This window comes from Pelodiscus sinensis, chromosome 4 (assembly GCF_052426305.1).
Source record: "Pelodiscus sinensis isolate ZL-2025 chromosome 4, ASM5242630v1, whole genome shotgun sequence".
Lineage (NCBI taxonomy): Eukaryota > Metazoa > Chordata > Testudines > Trionychidae > Pelodiscus > Pelodiscus sinensis.
The window spans coordinates 44,191,172-44,214,052 of NC_143055.1; the positions used below are offsets into that span (position 1 = coordinate 44,191,172).

General features: G+C 38.6%; 1 protein-coding gene across 7 annotated transcripts in view; it reads right to left on the reverse strand.

The window, feature by feature from the left end:
* RBM47 (RNA binding motif protein 47) overlaps positions 1-22,881 on the reverse strand; it is a 117,897-nt gene that overhangs the window by 44,780 nt on the left and 50,236 nt on the right. The window contains exon 1 of one of the 7 annotated variants that reach the window (XM_075930540.2): positions 18,396-19,310. The exons of 5 other annotated variants lie outside the window; for them this stretch is intronic. In XM_075930540.2, coding sequence (XP_075786655.1) covers positions 18,396-18,472 — 77 coding nt within the window. In that variant the 5' untranslated portion in view covers positions 18,473-19,310. Of the gene's footprint in view, positions 1-18,384; positions 19,311-22,881 lie in introns of those variants that run through there. One more of the 7 variants, XM_075930542.2, reaches the window with a different exon arrangement.

Below are 22,881 nucleotides of genomic sequence, written 5' to 3' on the forward strand. Positions count from 1 at the left end.
AAGGAAGATTTAGGTTGGACATTAGGAAAAGCTTCCTAATTGTCAGGATGGTTAAGCATTGGGATAAATTGCCTAGGGAGGTTGTGGATTCTTCATCATTGGAGACATTTAAGAACAGATTAGACAAACACCTGTTAGGGATGGTCTTAGATGGTTCTTGGGTCTACCATGAGTGCAGAGGCTTGGACTTGATGCTCTTTCAAGGTTTCTTCCAGTTCTAGTATTCTATGATTCTATCATTTAAAACTAGTACTCGAAAATAGTCTTTCACCCATATAGCTCATTGCTAAAATATGTCTATAATATCAAGACCCTGGCAGAATTTAAAAACCGACCAGACATTTATGTGGATGGCAAAAATATTTATAATTATGCAGTAAATATTTTTAAAAGAAGATAAACAGAAGGTATATAAACCCTGTACTCCAAGGCATAAATCAATCTTTAACAATAGAGAATAGGAGGAAACATTTTCGTAGGGCCAGTTGTTCCACACTGCCTACTGCATAGTTTCTTGCATCTTCCTCTTAAGCCCCTGGACTACATAGACTACTGGGATTTGATTCCATATGGAATTTTCTGTATGCCTATCTGAGTAACCTTCTGGAAGCAAATGAGCCTATTCACTATAATAAATAAGCAGTAAGCTCCACAATAAAAGGATAGGACTCCTAACATACAATTCACTCTTGTGCAAAAATCTAACACAAGGTTTCTGTCCCACTTATGCTCTCTGCATAGCCATTGAGTTTAACCCCTGTGAGGCAGAGAACAATGGAGAAGTTAGTCCCTTGTGCATGTGCAAATGCCTTTTAATTTGTGCTGAGCTGCCCAGCCTCTCAGTAAATTTGGAACATTTTTAATGGGAGTAGAAATTTCTTACAGCAACAAAAACCATCTACAGTTTGGGCTTTTAAGTTTTATTGTGGCTGAATTATAAAGGAATCTGTTTTTGAATTACTCTAATTTCAAGGGAGAAAGGGAGAGATATAATAATTCAAGACTAGTTTTCCTTATATATATAGTAACAAAAGGACAGATTAGAAGAGGTTCCTCCCTGAGTACACAATAATCATGTAGCCAAACTCCCTCTCCTACCTCTGATGGTCAAAGATCACCATGTCAAAGTGAACAAGGTCCAACAGTAACTACAACTGTCACTATTAAAAGGACTTGGGAGTAAATTTCATTCCTGAACATCAAGATGGCAAAGTCTTATGCACCACTAGTTCCAGTAAATGAGAACTTAAATGGCACATATGCCTTATGCTGGCCCTTTATATGGGGGTAAACTTCACTCTTGGACACTACACCTCACACCCACGCACCCTTCTTATTTCTTATTTATTTACCTTTGTTTCTGAAGGGTAAAAATTGATCAATATTTATTGTAGTTTTGAGGTCAAATCCTGCAGTTCTCACTCAGTTTGAAATCAATATGATTTATATGGGAACTATGGATACACAGCACCTCTGAAAATCAGTTTTATTGCTTACCTGCCCTAAATATAGACTTAAGTGCCTGAGTTTGGATATCCACACTAGAAAATTCTGCCTTAGATAAACTGCCAAAGGCCACACAATAAGTGAATAACAGAACAAAAAATAAAATCCCTAAGTCTTGTCTCCCAGGCACTCACTTTAACCACTAAATTGCAATTTCTCTAGAAATAGTGCCAAGAAAATTGTCAAAATCTGAAAAGACATGTAATTATATTCTGGGCACAAAAAAAAAAAAATGAATTTCCTATACCATAGTAATCTTTAATTTAACTTAACAGTTTACCTTAAATTTAACTGATGTGTGCTAAAAAGATCTCATCAAAAATACTTAATTCAGACCTTATTAAAGTTTCTGTAGATACGAATAAGAAGGTACTGTAATTTATAATAGAATAGGATAATTAAGCAATCTAGGAAAACAGTGGTGCCAGGACAGAGTTGAAAGATAAGGAAAACAATAAACTGAGCACATTTTTAATCTGCTGGAATCTTAAGCTTGAGCACATATGCAGAACAATCATGATTTTTAGTTTCTGGAACGTGGAAATATTGGTTATACTTCTTACACCTATTTTAAGTGTTTTAATTACAAAACAGCACAGTCATTGACTCCAGAAGGAGCAGTTGGCTTGCTTGCTTCTTTTTGATGGTATGGGATAGATACAAAGAAGCCATTATCATTGATGATAGAAGGAATATGATCTCAGAGATATTTTATTTAAAAAACTAGCTGTTGGAAAATGTTTATAGCAATAAGTATTTGATAAGAATACTGCCAAAGCATTTTTCAGAGCTTCTAAAATCTTTTTTGTTTCACTCACTGTGATTTGTAATCTCATCGGAAGTGTGGAATTAGATATTGGTTTAGCAAAATGGTTTTTGTGTTGTTTAGTAGTGTTTTCGGTTTGAAAACATCTTAGGATGAAGAGATTCTCATACTTTTTCAGAGTGTGGACTAGATTTCAGCAGAGAGGGCCCCTCCTGTTCATATCAGCCAACTGTTCTCAACCAAAACTATTCAATGCAAATTTGCCAAATGTTTGGTTGAACCAAATCTGCGTTTGTCAATTGAAAAAGTTTTGACTAAAAAAATTTAAACCAGCATTATTTTCTACTATAAAAGTGCCACCTTTCTGGCCTTCTCAATTTTCAATCTGTCCAAAGCTCTGCTGTATAAGTCAACTACCTCCCAGGATTATGTATGTGACCCATGTTCAGCGTCTCTCAGGCCATGTCCTCTCTTACTGCTGCAGTGCTGCTTACTTACTGCTTGGTGCTTGCTGCAATTGATGCTGCAGGGATTGATTTAGTGGGTCTGGTGAAGAGCAAGGAAATTGATGTCCGAGTGCTCTCTTGTCAGCTCTGCTATTCCACCAGAGTAAGCTGAGTTGATTTACCGCGGTAGCATAGACAAGGCCTTAGAATCCCTTCACTGTCTCCCTATTGCCTCAAATTAGTGCTTGTTTGCTTTCACGGGCTTACAGAATTTAGCTTCTCTCTCCATCTCTGTTCTTATGTTTTGTTTCCCAGTGCCTTTTGCATTTAGTCCTGACTAGCATATCTGTCATACTTTCCTGAGGGTCTTCTTTCATATGGTCTTCTCTGCCAGAAACCCACTTTTAAATTTTGGCTGTCATGCCTCATCTTCCTTCTTTAAGTCCCTTCTCAAAAACCTACTTCTTCAAGCAAGTTTATGAACTACAGTGTTTTACAGGTTGAACCTCCTTGGTCCAGAACCCTTGTGATCCTGAGCAAGGGAATTTGCTGGATTAGGGGAGGTCAGGCATCTAGGCTCTCCCGAAATGCCCTTACTGGCTGCTGCCCTGGGAGAACCCGGAGGTCTGACCTCCTCTGGCCCACCTGAATTGCAAAAGAATTGCAGTAATTTCAGCTGGTATACTTATGTCAGTTCTGAGATTGCCCTGCTAATGTATTTGGTGCTACAGTAATGTTTCCTTATTTTAAAAAGTATTTTTCTCCTTTTGCTATATGGGAAAACCACGCAAACAGGGAAAACTGATTGAATAACTACATAGTGGGAAACAGTGAACCTTTGTACAGATAGAGCCAGATATTTACGTACTCAGCAACCAGCTGCATTGGTTGTGACATTAGAATCCCAATGTGCTGAGCTCTTTTGAAACTCTGGTCCATATTGCTGTCAAATCCACATACAGGTAGTCCCCGAGTTACGAACGCATTGATTTAAGAACCGTTCGTCCTTCTGACCAACCTCCCATTAAGCACGTCCCCGAGTTACGAACACGCGATCTGCGCTTACGAACAGCGCGGTCACATGTAAATGAATGGGGTCTGACTTACGAACAGATAGAGTTACAACCAAGTGCTCGGTATGTAACTTGTTCGTAAATTGGGGACTATCCGTAGTAAACATAATGGAGAAAAAACAAAAATATTTTCCTCTCTAATCCCTTCAATTTTTAATAGTCTCCAAGTGTTCCTTGATACAAGATAAAGCAGTTAATTTTAACATAATACAGGCTGAACCTCTCTAGTCTAGCACCCTTGGGACCTGACTGGTGCCAAACCAGAGAATTTGCCAAACCACAGGAGGTCAATTTTGTATAGCAGTATTAACAGCAGTTCTACTGCTTACTGGGCTCATAGAAGAGATTTAGGGGTATATTACAGCTAAATAACAGCACAGAACATGGAGAGCCAGGACTGGTGGCTATAAATAAACTTTAATGGACCATAGGAAACTTGGCCACATTCATGATAACTGGACATCTAGCTAGCTAAAATCATGCTAGAACACAGATGTTGCCAGACCAAAGTGTGCTGGACTACAGAGATTCAACCTGTAGTAACAAGGGAAACATTTTCAGACAGAAGTTGACCATATCTCTATAATAAAACCAGAAGCAACCACAAAAATCAGCAGCAATATGGCATTCTAAAGAATCAACTATATGTACAAATGGGCAAAGGCAACGTTTATCCCCGATGTCTGCTTAAAGGTTTGGGTATCAATGAAGGCTAGTGTAGTGGTTTGTGCATCATTCTCCTTTAACCTTTCTACAGAGAGCAAAAATCAGTTTGCTTACTATTTTTTTAAATGCTTCATTTCCTGTGTTTTCATGGTGAAAGAAAGCTGAAGCACCAAAAACACGCTAGCGTTTAATATTAAACAATGTTCCTGTTTCTCATCTGAATAAGTAAGCCATAGTTTATGGATCTGTACAGGTGGAGTAGATTTCAGAATGGTTTTCAGGTTCATAATATATTACGACTGTGTTAGGTTTAGACCAGAATTATCAAAGAAATCAAGGAACTGAATGAAGGCAGGGATTATTTACAACAGTGCAAACAGTACCTGCCAGAGATTCTAAAAATGGCCTACCAAGTTAAGCGTGCACTATTTTACAATCTGCAGTATGTTCTCAGATTAAAATAAAAGAGAAGAATTATGATCTGATGTTCCTTGTTGTGGTAATACAAATATGTTGCATTTATGATTATACATGTTCCTATATGATAAAATTGTTTTTCTTTTTGGCAGCTCAAATGCTGTCCCTTTCCCTAGGGCCACAATGCACAAAATGCTGCTGAGCCAACTATGCAGCGGCAGTGGTACGGGAGCACTCCAGTTCCCCTGCACACTCTAGAATACTGCTTCATTGTCTCTGTTTCCATAGATCTGTAGAGGGAAATGTTAGGAGTTATGGATGGCACTATGGCCTACAGCGTGGGGATGAATGTCTCGTGCTCTGTCACTAGTTAGAGAGAAGATTCTCCTCATTCAGTCCTATAGTACAGAGGCGGCGAACCTTTTTCGGGTTGGGGACTAGGGATGTTAAATATCAGTTAATTGAATAGTTGAGTAACATCATGAATTCTTATCAGTTAGTTGACTATTTTATAATACCCGGGGGTGGGACCAGCAGTATCAGAGGCAGCAGTGTGGGGTGCCACATAGGAGCTGGTCTGCAAGAGGAGCCAGTTTAAAAACCAGCTCCTCTCACAGAATGGCTGCCTGTCGCCCCATGCTCCTGCTTCAGATATAGAGGCAGTAGCATGGGGTGGCAGCAGCCCTTGTCTGGGACTAGTGTGGAGGTCTGTGCTCCCTGACCTGGCACAAGCCAGAACTGAGCCAGGCTGCCTGCCAGCCTAGCTCCTAATACACTTTAAATGCAGAGCTTCAGCAGAGGTAGGTCCCAGACCCATTGCAAGCTAGGACTGAGCCAGGTTGCTGGCCAGCCTGCTAAAAAAATTTACTTGGTGGGGAGGCGAGAGAAATGCATGTAGTCTATAGCATTAACCTACAAGCTTTTGCTTATCGGTTAATCAATCGACAACACTATTACAGAGAAATCAGTCAGCTCTCTCTCTCTCTCCCCCCCCCCCCTTAGTAAGTTGCCTGAAAATGTCCTTTCATTCAGTGTGTTATCTTTACTTATAAGCCAAGTTTTCCTCAAATGATGATGAGAAGTCCTTGTTAAATTTTTACCCTGTGGGCATAGAGTGAAGTAAAGTGTCACAAACATGAAAAATATAGTACCTTCGTGATTTCAGCTTCCAATGAACGCTAGATATAAAAGCAGACACTTTGGCTCCTTATGCTCCCTGTTTTAACAATGGCTATCTCTATAAGTAAACAGACTACCTAGACCATTCTTGCCTACAGTATGGCACTTTATTCCCGTGTAAATAACAGTAGCTTACTCTCCCTAAACAAACTCAATTAATTGCTAACGATAATATGATCTATTGTGGTGATTTTAACAATCCTGTTTTTCCAGATCTGAGGACATGCTGCCTTATTTGCCTTTCTGTTAGGACTTTTCTTTAGACTTGTTGGCTTTTCCTCCTTTAACTCACAAACTTTATTTGTGTAGCCAGCACAGCATTAGGAATTGAAACTACTTCAGATAGGGCAATAGCTTCCGATTGATAGAATCCTTCACAGTGGATCAGGAAATACAAGTTTTCATCTCCCATAGTGCTTGTAAGTGAGAGTGTGAACTCCTCATTATATATGCCAATTTCCTCATGTTGCAATTAATTTGAGCAAAATGTCAATTTTATTTCACAATGGATAGCCACCTTACTTAAAACTGCGAACGTCTTATAATTTCTAACATGAGTGAAATTAAGGTTAAAGCGACGGGGACTTTTCAGTTTAGAAAAGAGGAGACTGAGGGGGGATATGATAGAGGTATATAAAATCATGAGTGGTGTGGAGAGGGCTGAGAAAGAAAAGTTATTTATTAGTTCCCTAAATAGAAGAACTAGAGGACACCAAATGAAATTAATTGGGAGCAGGTTTAAAACTAATAAAAGAAAGTTCTTCTTCACACAGCATGTAGTCAATCTGTGGAACTCCTTGCCAGAGGAGGCTGTGAAGGCTAGGACTATAATAGAGTTTAAAGAGAAGCTAGATAATTTCATGGAGGTTAGGTCCATAAAAGGCTATTAGCCAGGGGATAAAATGGTGTCCTTGGCCTCTGTTTGTCAGAGGCTGGAGAGGAATGGCAGGAGACAAATCGCTTGATCATTGTCTTCGGTCCACTCTCTCTGGGACACCTGGTGCTGGCCACTGTTGGTAGACAGGATACTGGGCTAGATGGACCTTTGGTCTGACCCAGTACGGCCGTTCTTATGAGTGCTATAAAGAAAGGAGATATCTTTCATGGTCTATGATCATTTTCCAAAATTCCTTATGTGTACTATTTCAGATCATTTAAAACATCATTGCAACTGGCCACTCATTCCATGGGTGAGAATTCTCTTGAAGGGCAAAGATATCTCTACTGTTCTTATCTTGGGAAAGGATGATGGATGATTTTATGCCTTGGTTTGGATTGGTAGTTCCAAAATGATTTTAGGAAGTGGATTTGAAAACCAAAACTTCTTGAGCAAATACAGTTAAGAGTTGCTGATTAATCCTGAAGGTGCCTTTAAATATTATTATTGCACTTGTCATATACTAAGGAATGGTCTGGTAGTCAGCAAGCTAGACTAGTAGCATATTCTTTACCTTCTAATCTTGATTAGGCGTGCATCAGCTGATTGTGTGTCCCCAAAAGAAGATTCTCTCATATATAACATGGGCTGGCAGACAGATTTTGCTGTGCCATGGACCATGATTTACACTTCTGTTTTCGCGTCTTTGTGCAGCCAGCACAGTTGGGCACATTAGAACTCTTAAGAAATGGCAGCAAGAGTGTGTACAACTTAAGGTAACCTTCGAATACCCTGAGCCCTAAAAAAGGAGTCATACTTAGGGGAGCTAACAGCCTCCATGGGCACCTTGGCAAGGTGCGAGGGACAACTCTGTGCTCCTGGAAGGGGCAGAAAGGGTGGGGTTGGGGACAGCCAACCCTCTGCACTGCCTTGAGCATGGCTTGCCCTTCTCTCCCAGTCCTCAGAATCACACGGAGCATGAGGTGTGGTGCTCCAGTGGCAATATAAAGGGCTCAAGGCTCAGAAGTGGCTGGGAGCTCTAGGCCCCTATGAACTGCTAGACCCCAGAACAGTTTTTGTGACGCTCTCCCCCTCATTGGCAGACCTGGCCATACTTTTTGGCAAATTGTATGTAAATTCTGCACCAAGACCCCACTGCCTGCCATTTTCCCAAGCCCCCCAATCATAGCTATTTACACCTGGGCTATGTGGAAGATGCAAAGTCTGTGTTAGGTTATAAGGATTGTCAGTAGACGATGCAAAATTCGTTCAAGCCATGTGGACTGTATACAGTTCATACTAAACCACAAAACTTTAATTGAGCCATCCAGACTTGATAAAAACCTGTATAAGAACATGAGAATTAGCCATACTGAATTAAACCAACAGTCCATCTAACCAATATCGTGTCTTCTGACAGAAGCTGGTACCAGATGGCTCAGACGGAATCAACAGAATGGGGCAATTTATCAAGTAACATGTTCTCTGTTGTCCAGTGTCAGCTTGTGGCAGTCAGAGGTTTAGGGACACACACAGCATGGGCTTGTGTCGCTGACCATTTGGCTAATACTCATTGGTGGACCTAGTAGGGATGTAAGCGACTTGTTGACTATCCAATGTGCAAATGCTTATCAAATAGTTGACTAGTGACTCAACAAATTGCTCCCCTCCACCACCCTGCTGCCTATATCATGGAAAGGCAGCAAGGGCGGGGAGCAGAAGCCAGTGCTGTGGGGAGCCGGCTTAAAAGCAGAGGGCATGGGGCCAGCAGGTGACTGCTCGAGCTGCCCCCACCCCCGCTTGTCCTGTTCTCCCTGTGGCACTACTGTCTTTGAAATGTAGCAAGAGTGAGCAGGGCTCTTTATCAAAGGAAGAGACAACCTTTATCATCAACTAATTAAGTAGTTGATGGAAATTCCATCAGCTATTCAATTAGTTGATTAATCTAAATTTAACATCCTTAGGATGAAGCTGCCATGAATGTATCTAATTCTTTTTTGAAACCAGCTATATTTTTGGCCTTCACAGCATCCCCAGCAATGAGTTCCACAGATTAACTGTGCATCGTGTGAAGAAACACTTCCTAATGTTTGTTTCAAACCCACTGCCTATTAACTTCACTCCATTCCAATTAGACTTCTATCGTATTTCCTTTGGTGGGTTCTTTTTCATGCTGAATAGCCCCAGTCTTAATCTCTCCTCATATGGAAGATGTTTCGTGCTCCTAATAAGTTTTGCTGCCTTTCTCTGAACTTTTTCCAATTCTAAGATATCTCTTGAATGAGACAACCACAATTGCTCACAAGTATTCAAGATGCGAGCAAACTTGGGGCTTATATATTGGCAATATGACATTTTCTGTCTTATTAGCTATCACTTTCCTAATTGATCTGAACATTCTGCTAAGTTTTTTGACCACCTCTGCACACTGAGCCAGTGTTTTCAGAGAAGTATCCATAATGTTTTTTTTTGAATGGTAAAAGCTAATTTAGACCCTGTTATTTCATATGTACAGCTTGGATTGTGTTTTTCAATGTGCATTATTTTGCATTTATCAACACTGTATTTCATCTGCCATTTTCTTGCCCAGTCACCCAGTTCTGTTTGATCCAAAAGTGAAAATAAGTCAGTGTACCTCAGTGTGATGTACTGATAAGAGTGGCTGGCTTGGGGTGAGGCTCTGGATGGGTAAGATTCCTATGCCAGTGCTGGCATGGGCAGCCCACCCCTCCTTTTCTGGGTCCCCTGAGATGACCACCAACCCCATGAGCTTTGGCTCCAGCATCAGACAAGGCTGCCCTCAAGATCATTCTTGGTAACTCAAAGGTTTATTTATTAAAATTTCTTTCCATTAAATTCAAATATTAGACAACTTGAGCCTACAGTGGCTCTTCATCACAGCTTAACTTGTGAAGATGATTCCATATTTTCTTGCTTAACCTAATTTCACCACCACAGGTTTGTGTACCTTTGCAGTGTGACTAGATCCTTGTTAGTTTAAAAAGAGATTCACTAGGCCTATGAAAACTTCCATTTTTGTGTATGTAAGAAAGCTTCTGACATTGGAAGTTATTCCATTTACCTTAAATTATTTTTGAAAAATCCTCTAAAAAGAAATAATTATGACTTCAGAAAAACTGACATCTGGACAATATACAGTTGCTTTGAATAGTGTCCAAAATTGTATAGATTACTTCATTTAGTCGCAGTAGTATTATTTGCATTTAATAGAGTACTGTAAGTATCCACTACCAGCTGTTTGAGTCAAAACATTTCACAGCAAAAAATATACTATTATTTAAGGCTAATGATCTGATGAAAGAGGGATAAGAATGGTACTGTATAGAAATGACTATGGTTATAGCATGGATAATATGTAAATACAATGTTCGTACAAGGATGCATCTCTTGCTGTTTTGTAGCCCTGTCTGAGTAGAAATGAGGAGTCCCTCTATTCAACCTTATCAGACTATACATGTATTCTTTACACTGGAAAAGAGGAGAGTACTTTTCAATCAGGAATAGGTTCTATTTTATTATTCTATAATTAAATTCTGTCAAACTCCTAGCAGAGAGTCCACTGTGCACTGATTATTTTTTCTTTGTGATTCAGGAGTAAAATACAGATTCCCCTTACTTTATAACTAATGCTTTTTCTCATTGATATGCAACCAATTTATTTTTCCTTTAAATTAGGACCCAAATCTATCATCATTTTGATCAAGCAAAATATTGTGCTTCTTTAAAATAATGTCTAGTTCAGTTTTGAAGTTTCACAGTCATAATCATATGTTTGATTGCTGTGTCAAATATTCAGAACAGAAAAGTGTGAGGTCTGTGACTTCTGTGGTTGACCTCCCAGTTCCTGTTATATATTTTCCCTCTCTTGGGCCTTTATTCAAAGGGGATAAGGCACTGATATGATAAGCTTTTGCGGACAAAAGGAAGAAAACCCAGAACAGACTGGGCCAGATACATCGCTAGCGTAACTCCACTGACTTCAGGCACTCGTGATAAAATTTCATTGATATCAAGGATGAGTTTAGCACACTGACTCTGTCAGATGAATATTCTTCTAGGTTTTACTGCTCACGCTTGTCCCTGAGATTTTAAAGAGAGTGACGTTTACTCTGCTCCTGTCCTTGTCTCTCTCAATCTCAGCTTGTACCACATTTTAACCTACAGGAACTTAAGACTTGGCTCAGACCCTAAGAGCCAATAAAAAGTGCCTCAATGAGACTCAATTCTTTGCTCCCTACTTACTCCTCCTCGGTGTCACTGTCTTGGATTTTATATCTCAGTAGCATTGTTCATATAATCTTTGACGTAGGCAAATCTCTTTCAACTGCCAATATGTTAAAGTCAGATGTATTTCAGCTGCTCCTTTCCAGTGCTTCTTATCCCCTTTATCTCCTTTCTTCATTTATCTGTATGATTTTTCTTTCTTTATTGTGCTTTCATATAACATTTACACTCGTAGGTATACATTTTACACTCTGAGCAGTCCCAATGAAGTCAATGAAAAGACGAGTATGTGTGTAAGTCATTTCAAGACTATATCCTTGTATTGAAATTTCTGAGGCAGCATCCACCATTTTTGGGATACAGATATAGCTTAGCATAGCGGGCAGTATGAGCACTCTCTGAGGCCCGTAGAAAAGTGAGCTCTATACTGTACAAGAACTGCCAGTGAGTGATGCTAGGGGAAAGTTTTTACAAATGTCAATAATCAGGTGAAAAAGAATACAGTCTGGACGTGTGAAATTGTATTTGACAATTTGAAGCTGAGAATTTGGATACAGTTTAAACTGATCAGTCCTGAAAACTTAATATTATCCCACTCCCTGTAATGCTTCAGGAGTTGCCTATCGCTTTCTTATGAGCACAGAGATTATCATGAGGGAAAGGGTCCAAGCATGATACATGTATTCACTACATGAAGGAGTCAGTAATAAAAAAGACCTAATTGCTATGATGCCTCTGTTTTTATCTTGTTGCTTTGCACGCTTTTTTGGGTATGGAAGGAAGGGCTGGGATAATGTTCACTAAAGCCCTATGAAAAGGATGAAAAACCGCTTAATGCTTTGCAGAATGTGACTTCCTCCATTTAACAACAGAAAAAGTTTCGGTTTGAGCTGTGCAGTTTTTTTCCTAAGACACACCCTCCTCAGATGACCTCTCTCCCCTATCTGTTCTTACAAACTGTCAGACTTTATTCAGTCCAATCGTGGAACATAAATGGAAGCTTTTAAACAGTGTCTTTTTTTCTTCCTCACAAATTTAACGACTGGGCAACTCATTGCAACTTACTGAATTTTACAAATTAATGAGAAAACATATAAAAGCCAAGATTGTGCATCCTAAAATGTTTTAAATGTACTTGGTCAGTTGTAGTTTATTTTTCATTCTGACTGATATACAGTATGTGATCAAATTTCTGATGTATGTTTTGTAATACTTATTAATATCAGATCTCACTATATTATCTGTTGGCTGAAATGTGGGAAGAAACCACATATTTTATGTGTGGGTGTATAAATTAGAACATGTAGTGGTTTAGTAATGTGAAGATTTGCCAGGCTCTGCATTATTTAAACTAGAGAAGGTCCTGAGCCATCAAATTCTGATAAGAACTCTCCCAGAGTTCAGAAGTATTCAGACTTTGGCTTCAGGTGGGTCCATTTGTAATTTAAATGTAGCATTTAAATCGTATTTTTATTTCTTGAGTAGGTGGCAACTATATCCATCCACCCTATATAGTGTCCTCTCTTCAGTGCAGCATCTGACTTTCAGTTCTGTATAATAGCCAAGCACACAGAAAATATTTCTATTCAAAGAACAAAAAGGAAATAAAATGAGAGGAATATCATACCTCCAGCTACAAGCAATTCTCATTGACATCATTGGGAAACACATATAATATTGTAGAAAATTAAAGTTGCTTCCTTTAATAGGAACGGTTTCATTTTCATCAGGGATTTAAGTGTTCATTTAGGTTCGGATTATGTCTTTGCAAAAATGAAATTGGAGGTCAGAATGTAAGTATTTGTTCACATCTGGAAATGCACAGGTACCCCTGAATTAAATTCTGTAGTGTATTTAAAATTATCACTTTCTTAGATTTGATCTTTATTAGCTCCATTAGCCTCAATATAGAGAGGGTGCACCACACCTTGTAGTACAGCTTGTTGTGACACAAATATACTTATAATCCCAGAGGGAAAAATCCTTCAATAACATATTGTTGCCATAAGAGGAAAAACAACTCCTACCCCGAGTAAAACTCTATTTGTGTTTTTAAGTCTAAAAGAAATGAACCAATTAAAATGTTCTCAGCAACTAAGCTATAGGTAGGCTAGTTAGTGGTCGGAGCAAGAATCAGGCTTACCAATTTGCAGTGACTACTGATGGGCGGGTCTAAGGAATGGAGCCAAGGGTCATAACCAGAAGTGAGAGGCCAAATTAGCTGGAGTCATAGGCAGAAGGTGGAGCTGAGGGCCTGGGCCAGAACTCAGAGATCAGGAAGGAGCTAAGGGCTGGGGCAGGAGCAGATGTAGCCTGGGGCCAAAACAAGGCTGAAGACAGTGGAGATTAGGACAGGACCAAGCCTGGCAACAAGCTAGAATGTACTGAGCAGCCACTGGAAGGGTACTGAGCTTGTATATCAGCCTACATACTCCTGTGATCAATAAGACAACTTCTATCAGGGCTCATTGGGTTGTCCAGAGATTGATTCTACTGCTGGTTGGCCCCTGAGAAATAGACACTTTTTAGATTATTCTTTATGAATTAATAGAGTCACCCCACAACCTTATTCATGTAACCCTGTCCGAGAGCACAACCCAGCTCCATGCTTGTGACGTTTGTGCACTGTTTTACTTCCAGACTGTCAGCAGAGACCGTTTTTACTGACTGTTTGGTGTGGTGTCCAATCTTTCAATGTGGAATAAATCAACATTTAAATCGAAAATGCGGGAGTACTTTCAAAAGCTTCAGTGAAACTCTTTTTAGTCTTAAGATCAAAATATTTGCAAATTTCCACGTCAAGTCACATGAAAAAATAACAACAATTAAAACAGCAGTGTTACGTTTTACCATCCCTGGGTATGTTTTTAATTAAAAAGAAGATTGTATGGAGACACATACAAAAACACATGGAGCAGTTCTGTCATCATAACTAAGATATTTAGTAGTACATCTATTTTTATGTAGAAATCATGAAGAATATGTACGATATGTCATCTATACTATCTTCTTGATGTATAGCAATTGCAATGCACCAATAATAGAATGAATAAAAGTCGCTGGAATGAATAGCAGAATGGCAATAAAGTATTGGAAGACTCAAAAACTTTGCCCAGCAGAGTTCAGATTGATAACTTGCCACACACAATTTACAAAGATTGTGCCTGGTAGAAATGCAAGGGACAGAAACAACTGCTGTTCCTGAACCAAGTGGCAGGTCTGTATTTTGGGAGGACACGAGGACATGTATTTAGTCTGATTCATTAAAATGCCCCTTCCAGATACCTCTGGGAGAGCAAGCCCCACTGCAGATGGTGGAGGAAGGCACCGCACTGTGCAGTAGACACATATACCCCTTCTGAGAGAAGAATTTCTCCCAGGTCTTCAGCTAACAATACTATTCTAACAGTAGCTATGGAGGATTTGTTTTTTCCATGTGAGGTGTCCTATCAAATTGCCAGTCACTGTAAAAATTCAGCTGTTTTAATTTCTTTTTAGTTTTTGTATTCACCATTATAATACTTTAAAAATGGCTCAAATATTCAAAAGCATGCTTACATTCACGTGCCACTTTAGGAGTGTAAATCCCTGACACATGTAAGCAAGGTGGGGGTTATATGCATGCTTGTGTTCCAGTTTCAGTGCACACATCAAACATTGAGCAAAAAGTGAACATGTACATCTTTAATGGGACCTCTTTTGTCTTGCTCATAGCATCAAATTAAACATTAACACACTTCTTCCAAATAAATACTGCTCTTATCTTGTAACCTTGAAAACATCCCCTTTCCTTCTAAAAAAGCTGTAACATAATATGCCATTCTCACACACACAGACAGAGAGTAAATTAGCAAAGCCAAATAATCAAAGAGAGTAAATGTTAATTGAAAGAGTACATTTCTACTCTAGTTGGAATCAATGGCAGTTCTGGTAATCATTTCAGTAGGTGCAGGCTCATGCTCAGTATATTTTTTAGAAGGGAAAAAGGGCAGGGACTTGTAATTCTGCTGGTTTTTTTAGATTTATCAACTATGATTAGAATTTGGACTTTTTCCTTTATCATCCAGTCCTTATGAAATGCATTCGAAGGGAATATCACCATTTTCAAAAATAACTCAGGAGACTGGGTCCAGTTTGAATTAGGGTTGTTAAATATTGGTTAATTGAATAGTTGAGTAACCTCATGAATTCTTATTGGTTAGTCATCTACGCTATAGAACCTCGGGGTGGGGCCAGCAGTATCAGAGGCAGCAGTGTGGGGTGCCAGGCAGGAGCTGGTCTGTCAGGGGAGCCAGTTTAAAAACCAGCTCCTCTCACGGACCGGCTGCCTGTCACCCTGCGCTGCTGCCTCAGATATAGAGGCAGTAGTGTGGGGTGGCAGCAGCCCCTGTTTGGGTCTAGCGCGGAGGTCTATGCTCCCAGACCCGGTATGAGCCAGAACCGAGCCAGCCTAGCGTCAGCAGAGGTAGGTGCCAAACCCATTGTAAGCTAGGACTGAGCAGGATGCTGCCCAGCCTACTAAAAAATGTACTCAGGCTGGGGGCGGGGGGAGAGAAATGCATCAAGTCTATAGCATTAACCTATAAGCTTCTGCTTATTGGTTAATCGACTATACTATTACATCTGTAGTTTGAATGTGACTATGGATTGCAAGTACTTCCTATTTAATTAAAAGTAGACATCTTCCTCGTTCAATGTCTATTTCCATGGAAATTTAAAGTTCAGTGCTTGCTGCTCAAAAAAGTGACCCTAAAAATGGCATTGTGGGAGTCATTTCATTTTAAGTTTTTTGGTTCATCAGTGATTTCTGTATCACATGAGCTCAGTTTAAAATTAAAAAGATTTATTTTTCTGATTAGATTGCCAATCCTGCAAACAAACTCTGAGAATCAAGATGGATTCTTTCCATCTTGTATACAATCACCCACACCACCAAAGCAGGTCTTTTGAAGCATAAAGGTTTTTCAGGCCACATTATCATCTCAGTGATATTGTGCAATTCCACTGAACTAATACAGCAACTGCAATAATTTTCCTCAAATGCCTTAGTTAAAAAGTGTCACACTATATTTGCGGTAATCTCTACAACAGAATAAGAAAATACAAGTAGAAGCTAAAATAATTTTGGATATTGTTATATAGGGAATACTGCATATCAGGAAGCAACATTCTCTGCTTATACAAGGAAAAATTAGAAGAGGCTTAAGAGCACCCATTCTATGAATCTTAATTCAACAGCAAACAATGGACAATAGCTTTTGCTCATGGATATTTTAATTATTATGGCCTTTTTCCATGAAATTTGAAAATGTTTGATGGTGCTTCCTTGAATTCCTGCTCAAAAATTTTGGAACAAGATTCATAGATGTACAGTGTTTGGAATCCCATCAAAGTAGGTCTTTTGAAACGTAAACAAGACTGAAAGACTGACCAGTCTTATCCTTTCTATTTAATTCTTCCTTATGCTGACTTGTTAGAATTCTATGATCACATGACAATAGGTGAGATGTTGTGTTGCTTTCTTTTGTTTCAGAATTTTATTGCTTTTAATCCAGTCCTTGAGTCTGAGAGAAAATCTGTAATCTTTAAAGACTGTAACCGAAGTTTCTTAAAGTACATCAGCCAAATTTATAATCTGGTATTCATAAGAAAATTATTTGAATGGAAATATAAAACTCATATTGGCCATGAGATCTAGAAAGGAAAGTCAGTGGTGGCCCTCATGGATTGTTGTTAATGCAAGTGTTGCTTTTCTATGAAATATAGCTGAAGGACAAGAGTGCTGGTTTTACCAAGACTTAACATTTCTGAAGGCCTAGGTCATTTATTTACAGCTCAGGGTTGTGGGATTTCAGATACTTTGTTTTCCAGTAACTGTCTCACTATTTTGCAGTAGCTTTGACAACTGCACTCTGTACTAAGATTTTTAGTGGCTCCATGCAGCATGATACATCAATATCTCATTTGGTTTAAGCAACTTTTAAATTTTAGTAGCCTCCAGCAGCATTGGCTATCTAGTAAATCTAGCTACTCTCTAGCATGTGAGTACAGCAAGCAAGTCCAAAATTTGTAGTATTCCCTCACATTAGAGAAGTATTAAAGCAAGGCTGCATAGGCTGTTGTATAGAGCTTAGGAAGAAGATATCTGAAGCAACAGATTTGGTAGTATTTTCCTCTCTATATAAATATCAGATTTCCCCCTTGTAGTGATATATTTTCATTATTTGACCCCTTCTCTTTGGATTCAAAACATATTGTAGATAATCATATATTTTTTACATCACATATTTAATATTTATTATGCATCAAGCTATTATTGAAAAAGTCACCTTTGTGATTACCTGAGAAGAAACTGGAAAATTATGGGCCGCCGGGGGAAAGCGGGGGGAGAGGTGGTTTGGTCATTATTAAAGCTATCTCAAAGCATGCTAGGATGATCAAATTATACAGAAGGAAGACATATCATTTGGTTGACTTAGCTTATGTATGTTATTTTTCTCAGAGAGGTAGCAGCGTTAGTGTCTGCAAACCGCCCCCCCTTCCAAAAAACAGAATCCCGTGGCAATTTATTAGGGCATCTGTTAGTCTCTAAAGTGTCACAGGACTCCTCATTATTCATAGAGCAGTTCTATGAAACTACTCAACTCCATTTCTATATTGGGACTATATCAGAAAAAAAAATATAAATCTGATTTGCTTATGTCTCGGAACTTGGACAGCACGGGAAAAAATCCTGAAAAAGTTTGTCATGTTGCCTCTTTTAGCAAAACTAGATTCAACGTTTAGCATGTCTTTTTACAGAATGAGTCACTAACCACATCCCTGTTTCAATCACTGGATTACACATTTTATTTTAAAAGCCTTGACTCTTGTTCTAACCCTTTTGGTTACAGGATAAACTGAAGACAGTTGGTTTTAAATAGTTAGAAAACCTCAACAGTGTGAAGAGCAATACTTACTTAATTCTTATGGATTTTACGTCTGTAGTTAAAATAAACCCCAAAAGCAAATAAACATTGATCAATCAATGCCTTAAATCACAATTTTTAATTGAATTATACTTGACATAAACAAACTATAAAGAGAAATGCTAGTTACTGTTTTGATTTTTTTAGTTTTTCCATATAAACTTTTAGCAACCTTTACAGTCAAACACCATTGCTCTTCTTGAATTTCAAACTCAAGAAAAATTAAAGTATGAAACAGTACCTGGCAAGTACCTGGTGTGCTCTTGTGCTCTCTCACTCTCTCTCCCCTCCCACAGGCAGCTTGGCAATGGAATGCCCTTCAAATCCATGGCTGACTGCTTTTGGTAAATGTTTTACGAGACACTAAGCAACCTTCTGTCCCACCCTCCATGCAAACACCATTGCGAGAACACGGTATCATGGTCACAAAAGGCACATATATGCAGTACAGAGTAATGTAAATGCAGTAAAGAAGCTCGGTTTCGTCTCCCTCCTCCCCGGAAATAAAAAATCCCTAATATGAAAGGGGGATGTAAGAGAAGGGTGCCAGGGAAAAAAACCCTACATCAGCAGGACTATTAATAAATATTTTTACAGAGTAAATCATGATAACCTTTCCCTTTATCGTTCTAGTCTGCAAGCAAGCCTAGGCGTGTCTAAAAGAAAAACTGACGAACAGTTAATAAAGTGGAGCATATAGTTTCTAAATAAAACTTCAGCACAGAGGAACAGTCATCCCAATGACAGATACAACTTAAAAAAAAAACAACCCTACTGTACTATGAAATCACATAGCAAAATTATGTGAACAGAACCAGATCACAGTGACAAGCAAAATCAATGTAAAAGGAACTTCTCGACTAGGTGCTTTCCTAATGAGAAAATCTGCCCCACTTTTCAACTTCCCTAGCTGTTACCCAAAGTTAAAATTCTACTAGTCCCAAACCAGACTTTTTGCATTCCATTCAAGTTAACAATTACAAATGGAGGACAGCAGAAACCAGTTGGCATTAAAATAGTGAAACTATCTGACTAGACAGCATAGCACCAACGGTCCCAAAAGAGGAGTCATCAGTTAACTAACTTGAAAATGAGTGAGAGGATTTAAATGACTATATCAGACACTAGAGTGGAATAACATAAGTACCCACATGAATACCTCCTGATATACAGACACATGCACCCAACAACAACAACAACAAAATCTTTCTTTCCCCAACAGTAAAGGTTTGCTCAATATTATATTTTTGAGTCAGTATTTGGTCTGCTGTGTTTAATCTTGTTTTGGTAAATTCGAATTGATTTTGTCTAATTTGATTAATTTGTGTATATATATATACACACACACACACACACACACACACACACACACACACACACACACTTTAAAAAAAAATCTAATCAGTCACTTGGTATATCCAAGCTACCTGTAACAATCTGGTTGGTGTCTTGTTTTTCCAACAAATATTTCAGCATTCTGGATTTTATGCACTATGTAAGTAAGATCCTCAGCTGGTGAGAATCAGAGAAGCTCCATTACCTTCAATGGAGCTATGCTAATTTAAACTAGCCACGGATCTGGTTAGGTGGGTAGGTTAATTCCAATAAAAATGTAATCACAACTCTACTTTTGATATTTTGTGTGTGTCTGGCATTTGGAAAGTTCTGCCAATGGATTAGTAAGAGCACAACTAATGTACAAAATAGCATCTAACACACATGACAGCATATGAATTTGTTAGCATTCCACTTGGCAACCAGACTTTGAGTATGTGCAACCTGATGTGTCACTGAAAGGGAGAATAGTTTCCTGGTCCACCTCCTGTACTCAGAAGGGCAAATATACAACCTAAGAAGCTTTTTGTATTTGTATATGAAGAATGAGCCATGCTGGCTGCTCTAAGTGAGTTGTGCTGGCAGAAACAGTATCACCAGCAGCAATAAAGAGGCTCACTGAATGTGTTGCAGATGGTAAAGAACAGGCAACACCTTAGTTCTGAGTACATCAAAAGGGGTTTCCTGATACACAGAGTACAGATAATTTTTATTATGATGCTATTCTTTTGCTAATATAATTTTTTTTTTCTTTTTTTTGATAATCCCATCTGAGTTAAGGGTGGAGTGAAACAGTTCACATAGCTGAGCTGATGCTGAAGTTTGCGCACACAACTACACCCAAACCCAGAAAACTCATGAAAAGACTGGAGGTTAGTTACATTTAGTATGCAGCCCCTAAAGACAAGGTGAAGGAAGATTGATCAGTTCCTCATTAGCTCTGGGTAAAAGTTTGTCAACCAAATTTTTTTTGGTGAAAATGCAGATTTGGCATCAGTGAAACATTTAGCAAATGTGTGTCAATTTTGTCAAAATGTTTCCATCATAAATCAATCAATAATACATTTTGAAAAAATAGAAACGTTTAATTATTTTTATTCAAAATAACTTTTAGAAATGTTCTTTAATTTTATTTTAAAAATTTAAAACATGCTCAAAATCAGATTTTTTTTACTTCTTGATTTGCCAGAAATGGTAACCACATTCATTTATTGGTTGACTTAAAATGAAGGATTTTTTTTCAAATTGCCAGTCAACTGAAAAGTCACTTGTCCAACTATACTGGTGGCATTTGTATGTGCCACAAAGATGGGAGCATGGGGTGACCTGGGAATGGATGAGGGATCAGGCTCCCATTTGCCTTTTGTGGTCATAAAACTGAAGTCTGCTTGTGATCTCACAGAAGCTGGTTCACTGCCAATCCCTGCAAGCAAACTGAGCTTGGTTTGTAACCGAACCCTGCACTATTTGCACAGCCCTGCCTATATGTAAATGAGCCTAGATAGTTCTCAGAAACAGTTGTACTAGCAGTTGCATCTGATCCTGAGGGACAATGTAATAATTCTATTTTATTAATTTCACTCACTCCTGATGTTCCCAAAAATCTTCCCATTACATAACCTGTCCTTTGCCTGAAAGTTAAAGAGGAAGAATTCTCATTAGCTTCTCTCAGCATTTTGTATCTAAGAATGTCATTCTAGCAGCCCATGTCCATATAGGATGAGAGTCTAGTACTAATGTGGTCCTTGATCTTTGGAGACAATTCATATTTAATTCAGTCCAGATCAGCTGGTTGTTACCATGAGACATTATACAGAAATATGCAGTGCTTAGTGTGTGGGCCCTGTTAAATCCCAGTCATCATATTGGATTCTATCTTGACAGCAAGGAACCTGACAATTGCTTTCCTTTCTGTTAAGAAGAATGGTCTTTTGACTTAATTATAAGGCGATCGGGGAGCCAGGAGACCTGGGTTCTATTGCCAGCTCTGTAATGGACTTCCTGTGTAATGACAACAAATCACATTAACATCTTTGCATCTTAGTTTTGCCATCTGTAAAATTAGGACAGAAATTCCCTAATTCATTATCTATAAAGAGAATCGGAACCCTCATTGGAAGGAGCTATGTACATACAAATTCTTCTTTTTCTATAGAAAAGCTGAATTGATCACAGGTAATGACCAAAGTAGTCTTAGCTACATGTGATCTATAGAGCACTTGAGGCAAGTTCAGATAGGATGCACAAATGTGCCAGAGTTTTAAAGTCACAATTCTACAGTTTTCCTTTTATACCATGCTACTGACTCTGAAATCTGTGACCTATTAATAGAGCTGGCCAGGAAACAATTTCCCTATCCTGTAAAAATGTTTAAGATGTCTTCCCTCCCTCACCCCCAAGTCCACATGGGGATGAATCATAGAATTATAGGACTGGAAAGGACCACAAGAGGTCATCAAATCCAATCCCCTGCACTCATGTCAAGATGAAGTATTACCTAGAGACCATCCCTGACAGGTGTTTGTCTAACCTAGTCTTAAAAAATCTTCAGTGATGGGCATACCACAACCTCCCTAGGCAATTTATTCCAGTGCTTAATTACCCTGACAGGAAGTTTTTTCTAATTTCCATGCTCCTTGTCCTAGCCTCAGAAGTTAGAGAATAATTTTTCTCCCTTCTTCTTGTAACAATCTTGCATTTATTTGAAAACGATTATGTCTTCCCTCAATCTTCTCTTTTCCAGACTCAACAGTTTTTTCAGTCTTTCCTTCCAATTTGGAATCATCCATAAAAACTGTATCCCATTATCTAAATTATGATGAAGATATTGAACAGAACAAAACCCAGAACTGATCCCAACAGCACCCCACTTGATACGCCCTTCCAGCTTGACTGTGAAGCATGGATAACTACTGTCTAGGAATGTTTTCTGACCAGTTATGCACTCACCTTATAGCAGCTCCATCTGGGTTGTATTTCCCTAATTTATTTATAAGGGTCATGTGAGACAGTATCAACAGTCTTACCAAAGTCAAGATATACTTCATCTACAGTTTCCCCCCCACCCCATCTACAAAGCTTGTTATTCTGTCAAATAAAAGCTAGTAGGTTGGTTAGACATGATTTATTCTTGACAAATCTATACTTGTTATTTATCACTTTATTATTTTCTAGCTGTCTGCAAACTGACTGCTTAATTATTTGCTCCATTATCTTTCTAGGTACTGAAGTTAAGCTGACTGGTCAGGAATTCTCTGGGTTGTTCTTTTTATAAATTGACACTATATTTGACCTTCTCCAGTCCTCTGGATTGTCATCCATCTTCCATGACTTTTCAAAGATAATCATTAATGGCTCAAATCTCTCCTCAGTTAAGTACCTTAAATATTCTAGGATGTACTTC